Source organism: Drosophila elegans, unplaced genomic scaffold, assembly GCF_018152505.1.
Source record: "Drosophila elegans isolate 14027-0461.03 unplaced genomic scaffold, ASM1815250v1 contig_183, whole genome shotgun sequence".
Taxonomy (NCBI): domain Eukaryota; kingdom Metazoa; phylum Arthropoda; class Insecta; order Diptera; family Drosophilidae; genus Drosophila; species Drosophila elegans.
The window spans coordinates 748,134-767,610 of record NW_024545550.1 but is presented as its reverse complement, the minus strand read 5'-3'; the positions used below and the strand labels follow the sequence as shown (position 1 = coordinate 767,610).

The following is a 19,477-nucleotide window of genomic DNA, read 5'->3' as shown; positions in this document are numbered from 1 at the left end:
AAACAAGTTTAATACATACGCGAACAAGTGTCTTATTAAAAAATAGTTTAATAAACGAAAAACCAATAATTAAGCGGCAGCAACAACATATAACATCAGATTCAACAACATCAACAATTTAGTACCTACAGGCCTGACAACGTTAGATCATTATATACATACATATAGATATATAGCAATATACAACAAACAAATATATATACATACATATATATCGATTGGCAAGCCCCCCCCTCACACCGCCCCCGCCCCCGTCTCACAAAACACCCACACACACTGTGATAATTCTTGATTCACACTGAATGCGAAAAGCGCTGAAAATTCATTCATAAAAGCATCCACGGACAAGCTTAACACAAGCCACAAAACATAAGTAAAGACCAAGTGCAATAAGACGATTGGCTAATACAATTGGAATCGAAGGGCAGCTATATAAAGTATATATATCTATATATTAAATACTGTATACAACGTTTTACATATTTACAAAAACCGCAAAAATAAAAACAAAAACTAAACTAAACTTAAGCGAAATTCGAATTCATTCAACTGCAAAAAGAGCAGCCAGATTGCGCATACGCCGCGTATGGCAGTCTGTGTGAGTGCCCGTGTTCATCAGCGGTTGCACCAACTGATACGAAGTGTACATAACTATAACTATAACTATTTCACCAATCAACTGCAGCGGCAACACCAACAACAACAGCAAACGTTACAAACGTCACCAAAGCTTCGCATTTCCCATTAATAATTATGTATACGCAACGTATGTTTGACATGTGGAGCAGCGTCACTTCGAAACTGGAAGCACACGCAAACAACCTCGGTCAAAGCAACGTCCAATCGCCAGCGGGACAAAACAACTCCAGCGGTTCCATCAAAGGTAAACCAAACTAATTTAAACTCTTTAATTACGTTGAAAATGTCCTGAGAGGAAAAATAGCAATATAAAATATAAAAATAGCAAAACAGAACACATATAAAAAATAATAAAATAAATAAAAAATGTAAACTTACAAAAATTGACCAGCAAAATATGTAAGCATTGACAAAATGGATCAACAATTTTACATGAGATTAAATGAAAATTAAAAACAATCAGTATATAAATATATATTGTCTGCGTATTTGTAAGAGTTTTATAGATAGGTCATGTCTTTACGGATAAAAGTAAAAGTTGTGCAATATGAAAAAAAGTTATTACTTACGCCACCGGCTTTATAGTGGATATAAAATAAGTGCTAGTTCCGCCTTCATAGAGATTATATAATGAACTTGCAGACTCTGATAAATTTATTCGAACTGATTTAAGTCCTTTGGGAAGTCTATGACTTTTATGGCTATTATTCATATATTCCAAAGGCAGCAAGTGAAGTAAGCGACAAGTGTGAACTTTCATCCCGCTAAAAGTAACAAGAGAATTGCACAAAACAGCAAAAGCAAAATAAAGTATAAATTTAATGAAATCCAGTTAAGTTGCTGGTTTTATGTGGCAGACTGGAGTCACTCAGTCAGTCAGTCAGTCAGTTGGTCCCGAAATGAGTTGCTGCTCTTTTTCGTATTTTTGTATTTTTGTATTTTCGTTGGCTGCTTGGCAGTGAAAGTCACTTGGGTTTCTCAACAACAGCAACAGAAATTATTTAAGGGAAATCCATGAAATTCGTAAATGAAGAAAGACAGCCAAATGAATATTACGAAACCCACTTGCGTGTGTTTGCGTTTGTATGCGAGGGGCCTGTTGCCTTTTTGCATTGACAATTCAACTAATTCGAAAAGGCAATCAGAGAACAGGAAAGAGACGGCTGCAGACCCTTTCTTCTTCGCTGCTGCCAAAGATACAAAGATACAAATTGTATATATAACTGAGCCGTCATAAAAAGCGTACAGCAGGAGATCATAATAAAATAAAATGAAAAAGAAACTTGCGAATTAAAATTCGCGCGCTAGTCATAAAAACCTACATATATATGTATATATGCGATATTGTAATGCCAACAAAGTTTCAACAAGCCATATAAATAAATTACTATGCGAGTATGAATTTCTAGTTTGTTGGTATTGGATAATTAGCTTATTTCATTGTATTTTACAGTCATTTTGCAGATTTGTATTTTTTGCTCTTCACAATTGACTTAATTGTGTTTTTTGGCACTTTTTATTCGGCGGAAAAAAGATAAAAGGTCTTGGAAATTAGAGATACACTCATGATACATATCTTTAAGTCTGATAAAGGGAATATCCGGGTTTGTGCAAGTAATATTCCTACTGTTACATGTTGTAAAAAAAATCTTATGAATATTTGCAAGATTTAAGGAATCTTTAACTATACTGAAAAAGGAACATTTTTTGAAATGCTGCTAAAAGCCATATTTTCATATACTTCTTCAATAAATGTATATTCTTAACTTTTGTAAGTTTAGTTTAAATTATATTCATTTACGAATTTCCTCAAGCTCATTCTTAGCTTTGACTTCATGAATTTATGATTCACTCCTTTTTAGGAATGAAAGCTTAGGAAATAAAGTTAAGAACTAATTTAATACGTTTTTAATTGGGGTGCTTTGACCCCTTAGCGGGTCAGCTGCGAATGCAATTAAGGTTTGGGTCGGGAACATGGAGGATATTATTTCTAACATAAATCTTAATCACTGGCAGCAATCTATACCCCTGTTTTCGAAGTTGCGTGTAAGTAATTAAGCGAACTGCATGGGGGTCGAAGGAGGGACTCTGTTTTTTTTTGACCGCTGGTCACTGTTACTTTTGGCATGCAATTTGCCTTTATGACTTCCGCGAAATCAACTTTTTTTTCATTATTGAAATTTTCACTTTTCGCTGCTGCTACTGCGTTTCGCTGTTGTTTTTTCGCCTTTCCTTTTGTGAAACAAATAGAAACGTAGGCAAAGTGAAAGAAAGAAATTTTGCGGCGCAAACAGTAAGCGTCCAAAAACGAAATTTAAAAAGCGAAAGAGTTGACAACGTTGGCCCTTGGAAGGAGAGGGAAGAGAGAAGTGGCAACAATAAAAAATATTCAAAAAAGCCATACCGAAAAAGTTTTGGTATAGTGAAATGCTGCTGTTGCCTTAGCTGATTGTGTAGTCCGCTCACAGACACATGCGTATCAAATAAAACAAAAAGAAATGTGTGGAAAAAAAAAGCGACCCATGCAGGCCCAAGCCCAAACCGGCCCCGCCCCCTTTCCCCCCAACGCCCCTGCGAGATAGTGCGAACGCCCGTTTAACACTCGAAACAAACGAAAAACCGAAAACTATGAAGCTACAAAATTTCTGACAACCTGAGAGAGTATGCGTGTGGGCAGAGGCGTAGAATGGAGCTGATCTATGGGGTTTTGGAAATCCAAAGATGTCTATGTACTAATAAAAGAAGTATAATTTGATACTTGTAGTTTAATTTAATACAAATATTTATTTAATTTTAAGTAAATGAATTAAATCAATAAAATTTGAATTGATGTGCCTAATATCAGAAACTAAAAAAATTTTTTTTAATAATTAATTATAATAATAATAATGATTATATAAATTTATTAATTTATTTGTTTTGTACACTATTTAATTTTTACACATTTTAGTTATTCAGAATACAGAACAGTGTTATTATTAGGATCATTATTAATATATTTTTGTAATTTTTCTGTTAATTAAAATATAAATCATACAGACCAAAAATTTCTATTGAGATATGTAAGTATAAAGTCAGGGGCTAACTCCCCAAAAGCCCCCTCAAAACGCCCCTTTGTATGAGTAGTGCTTTTTTCCTGTGTATCTGTGTGAGAAGCGCCAAAGCACACAGTCATACACTCACAATCATCATCGCCAGCGTCAACATAGTAAAAGTCTAAAATCGAGGAAAAAATTATTTTCGGCGGTCATTCAACTCGCACGCACGCACACTTACGCACTTTTTGATAGAGCAAATGGGGGAGAGAGTGGCAGAGCGGGAGAGTGGGAGAACGGGAGAGAGTGCGTGAGAGCGCCGCGTTCGTTGACTGTTATGCGGGAGCGTGCGTCGACGTCGACTGCGACGACGGCAGCGCTGCCCACGCCACGCACATTACAACATCAAACACCAAAAAAAAACCAAAAAAAAATAAAAACACAACAAACAATGGGCCTTACTTTCTATGGCTTTTTCCACTTCTCCCCCATTTCTATTTCTCTTTTCGTACAAACTAAAATTATTATTTATGCAGTCAAAGTTTTGGAGCCATAAATACAAGCCAGAGAGAGAGAGGAAGAGAGAAATTCTGTTGCCCACTTCTTTGTTTGACAATTATTGCGTGAATTTCCACGATTACGGCTTCTATCGCTCATGTAAATGCCGTTTTAATTGCCCGGCGTAGAAAAGTCGCCGAACTTTTGACTTCCTTTCTGGGAGGCCGTTAACTTCTTCGATTAAGCACAGATGATTAAAGCTTAAAAATAGGTTTTAACAGCTCGAAGATTAAGTAATGATAAGTTATTAAAAAACTTTAGGGAACTTAGTTAAAAATCTCTTTAAACTAGGTAACAAATAAGGTGTACCTATAATTCAAACAAAGAAATACAAGTAAAGAAATAGGTATTTTTTGGTTACAACGATCGGTAGCAAAGTGCTTAAAGTGTATTGTAAATAAGAATACAAATATATGTAAATATAAAGTTCAAGCTCGATAAAAAAAGGAAAAATAGCCCCCTTGGCCACCTAATCACTGTAAAAATATTTAAAAGTGAACTGAAACAAGAAAATAGTGGTTGGAATACTATCTAAGGCATAGTATATGATGGCATTTCCATGCAATAATATTTCCATATATAAGACATATGATTACATTTCTCGGTTTTGTTATTATAGCTAAACCTATTAAGATGCCATTTAAATTGCCAAATAAACTGAAACAATTAACTGTATTTTATGAGCTTTAATTAAGTAAATAGATTATAAATAAATACATTTATAGCGCACGCATGATTATAATATCAAATTTGAGCTTAACAAAGGTAATGTCAATAGCAAAAAAAATCTATAAAAATAGTGTTAGTTCTGACTTTTCAGTTTGGTTTAAAATTAAAGCCTAAAAAGTTGTTTCACTTTTTTTCAAGACATAAAAATCTTTGGCATACACATTTCTTCCAAAATTCCTATTATTTGACAGATGTTTGAAATAAATATGGTCGCACTTAGGCATTTCAAACTCAGAAAGCGTTTGTAGACATATTTTCTTTACGAAAAAAACCTAAATTTGGCATGGAATTTCCCATCAATTCCCACCCCCGTATATCCATACAGTTTCCGTATGTGGAGCATGCAAATATTTCGAAATATTCTGGTCTGTCTGCTGGAAGCAAATAGAGTAATGTGTTCTTTTTCCCTGGTGCTGTTATTGTTCCCGAAAAGTTCATTCGCTTATGTCCTAGAAAACTATGAAATGCAGAAACCACATATTTATTTATTCTGATAATTTATGGAAACTTACAAGAGTGTGGCCAAAAAGCCAGCCAAATAGATGAGTAAACAGGCGTTGAGTTCAACGACCTTCGTTAAACATAATCGTGCAGATAGTGACACGAAACACTTACAGATATTTGTCAGACCCGTAACCCAACCCATCGAAATGTCTGAGAGATATCAATCGATCCAGAAGAAGATATGGCCTATTGATTCAGCGGCGCGCTTAAAGTTTGGCTTCGATTCATTTCATTGATAGTTACATGTTTATTTTCGGACAATGATCAACGACAGAGATGGAACAGTCGCTATCTCTTTGTCTTTCTCCTCTAACTATTGTAGTTCGCGCCTTACATATAAGTACGGCAAAAAAAAAAAACTTTTTACATATACACGAGATAAGCTTAACCACAGAATGTGTGTCATAAGGCCACCGCAACTTCAATGCTATATACCAAAGCTATAGACAAGACATCAAAATAGAATACTAGACTTGAGTGGCGAACGAAAACTAGAAAGTTCTATAGTTAAAGGCGATGTAATTCTCCGGGCGATACTGATACTTTACGGCGTTGCAAAACTTTTGATAGAAAAGACTTTTTATATAGCAAAACTCCTTAAAAAGGAAAATAACTACAAACTACAATTTTGATTAAAACTTAAAAAAGTCTTAAAATATTTTAATTTTTTCGGAATTTGACTATTATTTATTTTTATTTAAAATGATGTATTTTACTATACTTAGAACTATTTATAATATACAAGACTTTTCTCTGAATTGCAGATTTTTAGATTAAATAGGTCCATTAATTTACAACCTCTTATTAAAACGTAACTCTCAGTATTATTAGGTTAATTGCAGTTTCTCGAATGTGAAAATATGCACCATACACCACGAGAGCATATAATGACATCCGTTCAATAAAGTGTGGTTTCGAAAAAAATGTAATAGCTGAAATGACAAACATTTCCATTATGTTAGGCAGCGGCGAAAAAATAAATTAAATGATATTATTCTAGTAATTATAAAGCAGACATTAAATGCGATGCATGAGTGGGCCCCTGCCCCTACCCCTCCGCTCCGCTCCTCCCCCCTTCTACGCCTTTTTCCAATGCAACAACCCCCCGAAAACCCCCCTCATCAACCAGCTGCGTATCTTATCTATGCAACTCTTCGCATAGTTTAACGTTTTGTGCGTGAGTTTGTCACGAATATATACGAAGTATATATCTAGGGGTATACTATATATATATATATATTCGTGATTACTCGCGAGTGTGTGTATACGTATATATATATATATAGGCAGCAAATAAAAGATTGCATGTGCCCCACAATGCAGACACAAACAGATTCACAGACATTGCATTTGAGTCGCGTCGCCAAATGAATAGACAAATATATACACACGAATGGCACACACACACACACACACACTCACTTGGGCGATTACACACACACTCACTCAAATGCATACACACACACTTAGACAGAATGCAACGCCAACGTTTGTGGAGGCAAAGCGCGCCAACAAAATGCGAAAAACTGGGACAAAGTTGAACAGACGAGCCAAGGACGGATATTAGTGCGACGCGGCGCGAACAGTTGCATGATGAAGCGACTGGGGCCAGGGGGGTGCAGGGGGGGGTTTGGGAGGCCAGAGGCGACCGAAAGGGGGGTGAAGTTGGCAGCGAAAAGTGGAAAAACAAAATGAATGTTTTCTGCTGTTGTTGCTGGTCCAACAGCAGTGTACAGTGGACCTACATTGGGCCACCCATTAATTTGATTCGATTCAAAATTTATCCACCTTTAACTTAACTAATTTCAAAGCACAATTTTTAAGTATCTTAGTTTATATTATCTAAGTTTTCCTTATTTCAAAGATTTATATGTGATTTTTTTCACTTATCTTTTCAATTACCATATCTAGTTGATCTTATCTTAGTAGCTATAAATTATATTATAAATTAAAACACTTTCAAAAATATAGGTATGACAATTTACATAAACCTTTATCTGAAACTACAGTTTACCTTTAACTTTACCTTTTTAATTTTTATTATATTAAATCCCAATATGTATTATGAAATGGAGTAATATAATAAATTGTGTATGACAATGTACAAAGTAATCTTTAGAACAATGTGTAGAGTGTGTGGAAGGAATAAATAATTTTTGTTAAATGTAAGAACACATTACACAGCTTAAAATTTAGTTATTTAAAATTTCTCAACTCCTTATTTTGATAATTTTAAGAACAGCTTTTAAAAACAGTGTAGTATTTCAATTTAATGATATCTAGACAATTGCTACTTTTTGGATAAAATCAAATACACATTTTCACGCTCAAGGCGAGTGCTTACTGTGCCTGCAGTATAGTTTTCAACTCTACAGAAAAATTTGTTGTTTGTTGATTACAATTTGCATGACGCCAGCGGCGGTACAGCCAACAGGGCGGATAGAAGCACTTTATCTCCCCCACTCACCCGCCCGCCCGGTATCCCCCCTCTCGCTCGCTCTTTTGGGTTTTTCTTCTGCTTTTCCAGTAGCAAACTGCAATCGTTGTTGTTAATTTTGCAGACATTTCAACCAAAATACCAAAAAAAAAAAGCAAATTTTAATTAATGGTGGTAAAACGAGTTTGCCTGGTTTCCATCAACCCAACGACCACTATGAATGGATTTTCTTCAAGAACTTTTTTTTCCCCACACAGATGCCATTTTTCGTATATATGTATTTGTATTTGATTTTTTACGTGTGTCTTGGTCTGGCTCAACTTGAAAATTCTTGTTTTGGCCAAATTGCAAACAGCAAACAGCAAACGGCAAAAGTTGATGTCGAGTTCTTTTGGGTTGATGCTTTAGTCAAAACACTTAAATACCATAAATAATTGGCTACTTAAGTGCATTTGTTGCGCAAAACCGAAAGAAAAACAATCAGAAACCAAAGAAGTCAGTTTACAAGCTTTGTGTGTGGCTTTTGAGGTTTTCAAGGTATTTGCCATGAGTTTTTCTATTTTATTTTTTTGAGTTGAGTTTCATTTATGCTGCAGCGTTGCTGGTGCATTTGAAGCGTGCATAAATAATGCCGTAGGCCTACTTTTTATGCTGCACTGTGGGTAATTTTTGGGGTGGGGGTACGTCGATGTCAGGCACATAAATATGCATTTACCGACTGAATCAATTGTTCAGAGAATTTTCAGAGTGATATTAAGCTTAATAGATTTAAGAACTTGTCTTCGTTTGGCTAAAAACTTTAAGTAATATGATGACGTGTTAGTACCGTTCTACTTATTTTAAACACTTTTGCTTCAACAACGATCAATAAAAATGTAATTGCTAATCAACAATAATATTGTTCTTAATCTCATAATATTTAATTAAATAGAGTTACTCACATAATCTTAAATACAAAGCCTTTTATGTAACACTTAAATTTTAATCGCTTTAATAAAGCTTCGTTGTTTTCAAACAAAAAATATTTAATTTTTGTAATAACTGCAAAGGCATTTAAACTTTAGCTTTCCCGAAGTTTGTTTCCTTTCTTGTTTTTTTTATTTTCAACATTTTTTATATGTATGTATATCTGGAAAGCAAATTATTTTGGTGTGTCAAACACAACTTATAGCTGGCCGTAAATCTAAATCTATAAGGGAAATTTTTTACAAAATTGTGAATCATTTCGAAGAAAACCAGTAAATTTCACCCGCTCTCTCTCGATATATTGCCAATTGTTCTCGCCTGCCATCATCACGTGAAGCGGCGTATACGTGATGTTTGGGAAACAATATAATAAATTGCGCATACGTCATGTGTCCGCCGTTCTGACTAATTGAGGTGTACGTATATATTTTTGGGCATTCTCATCAATACTTTGTATAAAACTCGTATAGAAAGCGATCGTATTACGAAGAGAAATTACATCATTTGGTGAAAATGCTTAGCATTTCATTTAATCGACTAAAAATGGCAAATTCTTGGGCTGCCGCTGTTTCAGCCTCCTCTTTTCTTTTTGGTTGGTTCCGTGGGTCAATAAACTTGTGGGCCCAGTCAAAAATTTGTATATGAGAAATTCTTTTGTTGGCAACAAAAGAACGAGCGCGTCACGTACGCCGGCAGTGCGAAAGGGACAGCAATGGGGAAAAGAAAAGGAGCGAGCGAGTGCGAAATGTAAACATTACAAAAATGCCAAGCCAACGTCTTCATCATGTGGCCAAAAAAAGAAACGGAACCGTTAGCCAAAGTTTATAGCCGCGTATATTATGTATATTTCGAGATGAATGAATTTTGGACCTTACGAAATTCTAACGGCATTCTACGGCCTTCTGCAAATATGCAAAGAGAAAATAGCCACAATGAGCTGGCCAAAAAGAAAGCGACAAATTACGTAGCCAGCATGCTAATGCTTATGCTAATGCTAATGCTCTTTTTTCCCTAACGGCATTTCGCACAGCCGGCTAAAAGCCCCCCTTTAACCCCATCCTCCTCCTCCGCCCCCTTTTTTGTATTTGTTGTATTTTTTTAAAATTTTTTGTATTTGTGAAAGCTGAAAACCAGTTTTCTATTAGCATTTGCTTGGCGGCAAAAGAATGAAACACGACAGAGCAGAGAAAAATAAGAAGAGAGAAGAGAGCTCGGCTGACTCTGTGGGCTCTCTTGGCTCTCTTTTGGCCACAAGGCAGTCGGCTGGTGCATTGACCCCACAGCTCGCTGACCCACTTACGAAGCTGCTTTTTGCCACTGCGAATGCGAGTTGCGAATTGCGAATTGCCGACGCTGCGAGCTCGTGCCTCAGCCGACGTCGAAGTCGCTGCTGTTGCCGTCGTTGTTGTTTCGACGAACGAGCAACTTGTGCAATAGCCGCAGCAGCCGCAGCAGGCGCAGCAGCAGCAGCAGCAACAACATTAACAGCAACAACTGCAGCAGCAGCAGCAGTAACAACAACAGCAGCAGAAACCGCAGCAACGTCGACTGCGCTGCCACATGGGCAACTCAAAACTGACTGTGCTTTACTCTTTGCCTCAGCACAGTGGTTAAATGAATGTAAAAATGCTATAAATGTTTTAAATGCAACAATGTAGATTTCAGAATGCAATAAAAACTTTAGTGAGTTTCATTAACAATTGAATCTGGTAATAAATTAGAGTCTCTAAAAAACGTATGATTTTAAAAAAGATAAACGTGCACTGAAAAACAACTATCCCCAATTGTGACCATTTCAATTAAAAGCAAAATAAAGTTCACAATAATTTTGAAAACTCGTTATCAATCCAAAAAGATCAATCCAAAAAGATCAATATAAGTAAAAAATACACAGCAAACATTTGTAATATTATATCTATTTTGTTACAACAAAATTTTAAACAACTCTTAAAATGGGTTTTTTAATTATAAATCAATCAATTTTGTAGTTATTTTACAAAGTTTTTGCTCAATTCAGTCAGACTGTTCGTGAGATATTATGTGAGTGTTTTTTTTTCGTATATCATTTCTATAGTTTCAGGCGCTGTTATTGTTATTTTATTTGACTTTGCCGTTCGCCGCAGTGCCAAAAACTGCAATTCATATGCAGCAGCCCCTCCCCTGCGGCCGGTGCCCCCCGTCTCCCGCCCATTAAAGCCTTACGTCCCGCCCGATCTCCCGGGTTTTTTATATTTTTTTTTCGTTAGCACATGTCGTTGCATATTAATTTTCGTATGCAAGTGTGCACACATATGCATGTGCGAGTGCTTTTTGCACTTTTTACTCGCTTTGTGCTGCTTCTTGGCGAACTGCATTTTTTTGTTGTTGGCATGCATTCGCAATAAAGAAGAACATATTAATTTTGACTTCTGGTTATTGCTGCACCCAGCAGAAGCAGTGCGAAAAAGAAAGCCCGCGGTGCATTGCAAATAAATTGCATATGCAAAACATTTGGGCGGTTTTCCGCTTGGCTCTTTTTCATGTGTGCTGGCGTTGGCCATTCAGAATTTAATTTATTAAGCCGCTTTTATACAGCAATTAATTTTCTTTTAAGCTGAATAGGCGTAGTAAACTCGTTGGTTGATCAACAACGAAATGCAGTTTGCTTTACTTGATTGAATGTAACTTGTTTTTATTCGACAACGGTGCGTGTACGTGATGATGTGGAATTACCTAATAATTGAATGGATGCGTTTTCATTGAGCAAAGGCGTTCGTGCCACTCACAAAAAAAAAATTGTATTTAATTAAAAATTTATCTCAGATCGCATGCATTTCTTTTTACTATTTGCGTACACTAAATTCGCCTTTTAATTCCTGCCCTTCGCCTCTGATAAGCAAACAATTTCACCCAATATTTGCCTTCGTTTCGAGAAAAAGTATGTCATAAATTTTGTTTTCTCGCCGTCAAAGTACACAACGCAAAAAATGCCAAATAAGACAATAAAATGTATTTCATGACACACTTTTCCACACCGCGTATTAAGTAAATATTTGCGCCTGCTATTTGTTAACCCAAATGAGGGCGAAAATATGCGTAGATTAATGGTTAATAACCCTAAGGTAACTTGTTACCATGTAAGCTTTTGCATGACATTTTGGGTTCTAATAATAGAAGAAAGTTGTGAGTGTTTTATAATTTAAAAATGAATTACAAAGTCCACGAACAATTTGTACTAATAAATACTAATTTTTGTCCATTTGCATACAAAAAGGTTTTAAAGAAATTGTAAGTTGGAAAAGTTATATAAGATAAGTACCAGTATTTAAGTAAAACTACAGTTCATTTCATATACTTTAAGATCTAGTCAAATTTTGAGGATAGCTTTTTAAGCAAATTCCACCTTTAAAAGTACACGTGTAAGTGCTATCGGGTTGACTTATCGATTTCCTGAACTGCATACAAATGAGTGCCTGAATGGCTGTAAAGTTTGAAGCTTTTACTTGTAATAACGGTAAATGTGCCCCTCTCTTTGCATTTCTCTCTTTGCTGCAGCAACCCCCGAGTTATCTGTCTGAAGACCCATAAACACGCACATTCCGGTACTTCGGATAAAGATTTATATGTTTTCGGGGGAAAGGCGAATACGAGTACTGCATTTTCCGTGCAAGCATTTCGAGTATTTCGTAATGCCTGAGAACGATAAAAATTTTAATGCGACTTAAGTAGGCCCCAAGCTCCTTAAAACCGTCTTAAAACTAAAACTTAAAACCCTACTTTTTCACTGATGACGACACACATTCTAGCATAATTAAATATCTGTCTGCCCGCTCAGTTGCAACGAAAGAGTGCGGCTCTTTTAAGAGAAGCCCCCTAAGAGTGGGACAATTGTAAGAGAGTCCGAAGCAGAGAACTTTCTTTTTGATTTTGTTTTTGTTTTATTTTTCTTCGGTTCTCGAGAATGTTGTGTGAGTGTGAGATACTGCCGTGTGGGAAAAGTTCATTGACTCTTGAAAAACATTCAGTCACTCACTCACACAAAGACAGTCGGGTTACTCACTCACTCACTCATCATCTGTCACACATTTCTCCGATCCGAAAAAAAGCGGCAGCGCTTGGCACATTTTTTAAGCTGCGCTCGTGTTGGTGTTGCTTTCTGTTGTGTTTTGATTGTGCTCCCCCTCTGTCGACGTCGACGGCGCTGCCGGCGTCGCTGCCAGCGCTGATGCTGCTGCGTCTGTATTTGTGTGCGTTTGGTTCAGCGCGCATCTTTCATCCTCGTGGGTAAATACAAATACAAATACGCAAGGCAAAGCGCCTAGATTACACAAAACAATACCGCCGCCAGACGAGACCAATCTGCCGCTCTCGCTCTTTCCCTCGCTCCACCATCCCTCTCGCACTGGCTTTTAAGTCCTACACTAGGCCACAAAAGTTTGAGTACTTCAAGAAAAACATTTTAGTGCATTTTAATTATTTTTCTTCTTGGATAATGTTTAATTTGTATGCATTTTTTAATTACCTAGTTTTAAGTAGATTTTTTTTTTAATTGCATTTCTTTACATACATATTTAAAAATATATTTATAAATCATAAAATTTTATGCTTATAACAAAAATTTTAAACATGTATGATTTTATTTTTATACTAATGTGTAAAATGTGCCAGACTTTTGAGCTGTTCAATAAAAAAAAACTATCAAAACAAAGTACTGTCCCCAACTTTTGATGTTGATTCAAGTTCTAAAATATTTTAAGCCTTTTAATTACTACTTGTTAGCAAAGACTTATGTCGGACAACATTGAAACTAATTTTACAGACAAGAATGTTTTTCACCCCACTTCTGCAGGGCAGTGTAAATGGCCGCAGATTTTGATTCTCTCTGTGAACCAGTTCTCAGCGATGCGATGGTGCACTGCTGTTGATCAGGAAATTGCATCACCATCACTGCTGAAAGGATTGCGGCAAGGGAAACCCGAACAGCTGTCGCACTATTTCCCTTCGTCTCTGCGAATCCCGCCCCCTCCTCTTCACTGTCGGGCTATTCTTTATTGTCTGGGCAGACAAGTGGCTTAAGGTACCGCGTGCATTGTGCTGCATGGATAATACATTACAATATTGCGCAATAGTTCTCTGGGGTCGAAGTGGCTTTGTCTGAACTCCGACAATGAAGAGGCTGGCTGGCATCGGAAATCCATTGACTGTAATTGCGGGGCGTTCTCTATTAGAAATAACTTGAGGCCTGCAACTTCAAGATTTTAGTGGGCAAACAGCCTGTCTATAGCTCTTCAATACGTATGCAACTTTACATTAAAAAAACTAGTCTTAGACTCATGTTTTTCGGATCTCTTAAAACTCAGTTTTAATTTATAGGTTGAAATAAACACTTTAATAACTTTGGTACTACTTTCTGTAGAGATTATAGACTCTGAACTGTTGCCGTTTATAAAAAGTAGAATATATGATAATATACTATCGATCTTGTTTATGTTTATCCATTGGATATTCGGATTAATCCTTGCTTGCAGCTTGCAGGTCCCTAGCAAATAAATTTAGGAACTGCTGAAACAAAATTGAATTTAAAAATTACTTAATTTTAAAATAACAACATTCTAACGCACATTTTTTCATCATCTCATTGCAGCTCAAATTGAGATAATTCCATGCAAAGTCTGCGGCGACAAGTCATCGGGCGTGCACTACGGCGTGATCACCTGCGAGGGCTGCAAGGGGTTCTTTCGAAGGTCGCAGAGCTCCGTGGTGAACTACCAGTGTCCGCGCAACAAACAGTGTGTGGTGGACCGCGTTAATCGCAACCGATGTCAATACTGTAGACTGCAAAAGTGCCTAAAACTGGGAATGAGTCGTGATGGTCTGTAAAAAGTGTTAAGCGGTGCACCCAGAGAAATTTGCCAGGAAACTAAATTGAATTTATGCGTTAAAATTAGAAACTGGTTCTGACATTCAAACTTTTGCCAATTTATTCTATATAAATTAAGAAGTTAAAAGAAATATAAATGTGTTGTTTTTGAAATAATTATATCAGTCTAACTTTAATATTAATATTAAATTTTAATTTCAATTATTTATTGGAAACAACAAAGTTTATGCTTAATAGAGTGAGAAATTTTAGTATTTTATAAAGAGGTATGTCCATAACTATTGGCTTAGGCATCAAAATTCCATTGGTAAAAACCATCTCGATTTAATTTCCGCATTTTTCTCCGCGTGCTAGTGATCAACTGGCGCACTGCATTAATGTATTTATCCCGCCCCCATTAACCACCCCCCATTGCAGCTGTAAAGTTCGGCAGGATGTCCAAGAAGCAGCGCGAGAAGGTCGAGGACGAGGTGCGCTTCCACCGGGCCCAGATGAGGGCCCAAAGTGATGCGGCCCCCGACAGCTCCGTGTACGATACCCAGACGCCCTCGAGCAGCGACCAGCTGCATCACAACAACTACAATAGGTGCAGTATGACCGATATGCGAACGACCCCCGCCCCCTGTTCTGATCAGTCCACGATCCCCTTGACCCCTGACCCTGACCCGGACCCTGACTCGCCTGGTGACCTCGATCTTTATCTCCCTACTCTTGTCTGCTCTTCTCTTCCCCGTCTGCCATCACCGATCCCGACCCGTAATGCCCTTCTTGTCACTCAGCTACAGCGGCGGCTATTCGAATAACGAGGTGGGCTACGGCAGTCCCTACGGCTACTCGGCCTCGGTGACGCCCCAGCAGACCATGCAGTACGACATCTCGGCGGACTACGTGGACAGCACCACCTACGAGCCGCGCAGTACAATAATCGATCCCGAATTTATTAGTCACGGTGAGTAGGGGGATATTCCCCATATTCAGAGTTAAAAAGCCCTTCATATGTAAGATTTGTTTTCTCCACAAGTCTCATTTTACAATCATCTTAATAATGGTTGCCTTTTAAAGCTTTTCCAAAAATAATTGCTTATTCTTTGGCTTTAGTAATTTTTTTAAATTAATTATTTAAACTATATGTATGCAACTTAAACTATCGGTAAAATATATAATCAGAACCTGTATCTTACGTTCTGTTGATAGAATGTTTTATGAGAACTAGGCAAAATCTAAGCTTTTCGGAATATTATGAAAACTTAAACATAACATTAATAGCAAAGTTAAAAGGTTAAATTATGGCTAAGTTTATATGTTATATCTTTGAAGACTTTTTACTTTTTTTTTTTTAACCAAAAGTAGGCTTTAAGTTGCCAAGTTAGATATGTTTTCACAGTTTTAAACACACATTTAGCATTAGCATATAGCATTATGATTTCGCAAAAATGGGTCCCAAAACATGTTGCAAAAATTTGATAATTAGCTATATCTGATACCCCCTTAGCGGATGGCGATATCAACGATGTGCTGATCAAGACGCTGGCGGAGGCGCATGCCAACACAAATACCAAACTGGAAGCTGTGCACGACATGTTCCGAAAGCAGCCGGTGAGTGTTTATCGAGAAGCCCCGAAAGTATGCCCTGGATAACTGGGTATTCAATCTTTTCTCGCTGTGTAGGATGTGTCGCGCATTCTGTACTACAAGAATCTGGGCCAAGAGGAACTCTGGCTAGACTGCGCCGAGAAGCTTACACAAATGATACAGAACATAATCGAATTTGCTAAGCTAATACCGGGATTCATGCGCCTGAGTCAGGACGATCAGGTAATATTATTATTAAATATATTTAGAGTATTTAATATAATATTATTTTTGTTTGTTTTTGGCTTAGATATTATTGCTGAAGACGGGCTCATTTGAGCTGGCGATTGTTCGCATGTCCAGACTGCTAGATCTCTCACAGAACGCGGTACTCTACGGCGATGTGATGCTGCCCCAGGAGGCGTTCTACACATCCGACTCGGAGGAGATGCGTCTGGTGTCGCGCATCTTCCAAACGGCCAAGTCGATAGCCGAACTCAAACTGACTGAAACGGAACTGGCGCTGTATCAGAGCTTAGTGCTGCTCTGGCCAGGTGCGATTTATTTAAATATAAACATATTTCTTTTAGTTATATCATATCATAACTTAACGTTTCCCGTGTCCCTTTTCTAGAACGCAATGGAGTGCGTGGAAATACGGAAATACAGAGGCTTTTCAATCTGAGCATGAATGCGATTCGGCAGGAGCTGGAAACGAATCATGCGCCGCTCAAGGGCGATGTCACCGTGCTGGACACACTGCTGAATAACATACCCAATTTCCGGTAGGTCAATGAATGGTACATTGTGCTTGAAAAGATATTAAATTAATTATTAGGAAAAAAAAAATCTAGGCTTAATAGTATGGTAAAGCCGAAGATTGTTAGTTAAGTTCTTCAGTTTTCCAAAAAGCTCTTGTTTCTCAAAAATAATAAAATAATAATTTTCAACCAATTTTGTACTTTATTGTATAGTAAATACATTTGAAAATACTATGTATCAATTTTAAGTTGATCGGCAAGTTTAAAAAATGTTAAAAACCTCTGTTTGGTATTTTTCTTTTGAATGAAAGTTTATAAATTAAAGTAAGGAATTTTCTTTCAAGCACAAATGTATCTACCGTCTACCACATGTATGTAACACGCAATTTTCCAAACTTTTCCAGCGACATTTCCATCTTGCACATGGAATCGCTGAGCAAGTTCAAGCTGCAGCACCCGAACGTCGTTTTTCCGGCGCTGTACAAGGAGCTGTTCTCGATAGATTCGCAGCAGGACCTGACATAACAAGAGCAGCAGCCGTTCCTGGAGACGACCGCGGACGAGGTTGCCGAGGATGCGGCTGCCACCGGATGTGTCCTGCCGCCGGTGGCGCCCCCTGCCGGGCAGCAGCAGCCGCCGCTGCTCGAGGACTGAGGGCCGCAGGATGCGGCAACAATAATTATTTGAATAACCAACCACTGCGCGTGCGGCAGATACAAGAACTTTATCATGATTTAAGCTAGCATACAACCAAGGATGTGATCCTCGCCAAGGACTCACTTAAAAAGAACTCTATCTATATACATATATATATTATATATGAGAGAGCGGATGACGCAACGGGAAGGGGAAATATTTTAAAAATATTGTTAACTCAGTTAAGACTTTTGCTTCGTAGAGAACCGAAACGGAAACCGAAACGGAAACCGAAACCGAATCCGAAACCGAAACCGATTGCATTTCGAGCAAGGGGCATCAAACTCTGATTTTCGAGGTTATACTATATATGTATACGTATGTAACTTCCCAACTCTCATATCCAGACCCGAGCAGATCAGATCGACTAAGTACTTAAAACCAAGCGAAATTCTCTACCCCGCACATCCAGAACTTCAGTTCGGTTAACCCCTCCTTCCCCTCTATAAATCCCGACTCCGATCCCGCCTAGGTTGTCTTTGCCTTACGTTGTAACTAAAGTATGTGTATTATATATACAGCAGATGTATGTATAACTATAACTATGTCTTATCGGTTATATGCCTAACAACAATATTTCTTTGTAAACAACAACAAAATCGAATATCTCGGAAAATGTGTTCTTATAATTATATTGATTAATGCAATTACAATATATTTACAATTTACCGTTACGTTTTTACATTTTACATAAGACGAAGAGAGGACGAAACAGATGATTAAGGATTAGGATGCAAAAAAAAAAAAAAACAGAAGAAGCAAAGTAGCAGTTAAAGTGAGCGAGAAATCGAAAGAATACATGGAAATTTCAAGCAAGCACATAAAAGTATGCAATATTTTGTTTAAAAACAACTTTTTATTAGTTTCTTAAATATAACATAATTACGTACATACACACACGTATATATAGGGCTATATATATCTATATATATACATGATAGACAAATCCCAATCCGGTTCCAAGGTTTAGTAAAAATAAAGAGAAATAAAACGAAAAACAAAAAACAAAAAACTTTTGATATGAAATCCTACGCATAATTAAAAACTTTTATTGTTTCTAAGACTTAAGCTTAAATAAAATGAAAAACCAAAACAGACTGACGGACCGACCCCGACAGCATGCCACGCCCTCTCCCGCCCCCTCCCTCCGCAGATCCTGGCAGAAAATAACACGGAGTTCGATGCAACAATCGAGTAAAAGAAATCTTCAAAAAAATAAAGACAAGCAAACAGCAACTTTTTTGGTTGATACATTTAAATATATACAATTATATAACTGACTGACTATACAAAGACGTTACACACATGCATACACACACATACACGCGTATACACACACATGCTTACATTACATAAATTAGTTAAACTTAGAGTAAACGAAACAACAACATACACATTGGATAGTAGGTGATAATTGGTGTGTCTTAAATAACCCCTCCCCCTTTCCCGCCCGCCCACTTGCTTATTCCCCCACGCCCCCAACATCCCCCCATTTTGACTAAATTTAAAGCTTAATCAAAACAATTTTTGGTACATATTGAAAATGAAATTTCAGCAGGCAGGCATAATTATTAATTAACATTAATTATAGCAAGGAAAATTATAAATAAAATGTATACAACAAAAACTAAAAAAATTAAATAAATTACATTTTGCAAATCCAAAAAAAAAAACAACAAACAAAAGCATTATTTTGCAAGTTATCTCAAAAATCCTTTCC

At 37.1% G+C, this 19,477-nt stretch overlaps 1 protein-coding gene across 3 annotated transcripts in view; it reads left to right on the top strand.

Annotated features, from left to right (window-relative positions):
* Positions 1–18,431, top strand: part of LOC108147060 (probable nuclear hormone receptor HR3) — a 29,282-nt gene extending 10,851 nt beyond the window's left edge. Inside the window, exons 1-9 of one of the 3 annotated variants that reach the window (XM_041707353.1) lie at positions 754–883; positions 14,492–14,719; positions 15,146–15,314; positions 15,508–15,677; positions 16,221–16,324; positions 16,397–16,543; positions 16,611–16,854; positions 16,935–17,085; positions 17,466–18,431. In XM_041707353.1, the coding sequence (XP_041563287.1) occupies positions 754–883; positions 14,492–14,719; positions 15,146–15,314; positions 15,508–15,677; positions 16,221–16,324; positions 16,397–16,543; positions 16,611–16,854; positions 16,935–17,085; positions 17,466–17,586 (1,464 nt within the window). In that variant the 3' untranslated portion in view covers positions 17,587–18,431. Of the gene's footprint in view, positions 1–753; positions 884–14,491; positions 14,720–15,145; positions 15,315–15,507; positions 15,678–16,220; positions 16,325–16,396; positions 16,544–16,610; positions 16,855–16,934; positions 17,086–17,465 lie in introns of those variants that run through there. The other 2 variants (XM_041707352.1, XM_041707351.1) reach the window with 2 other exon arrangements.
* The last annotated feature ends 1,046 nt before the right edge of the window (positions 18,432–19,477 follow it).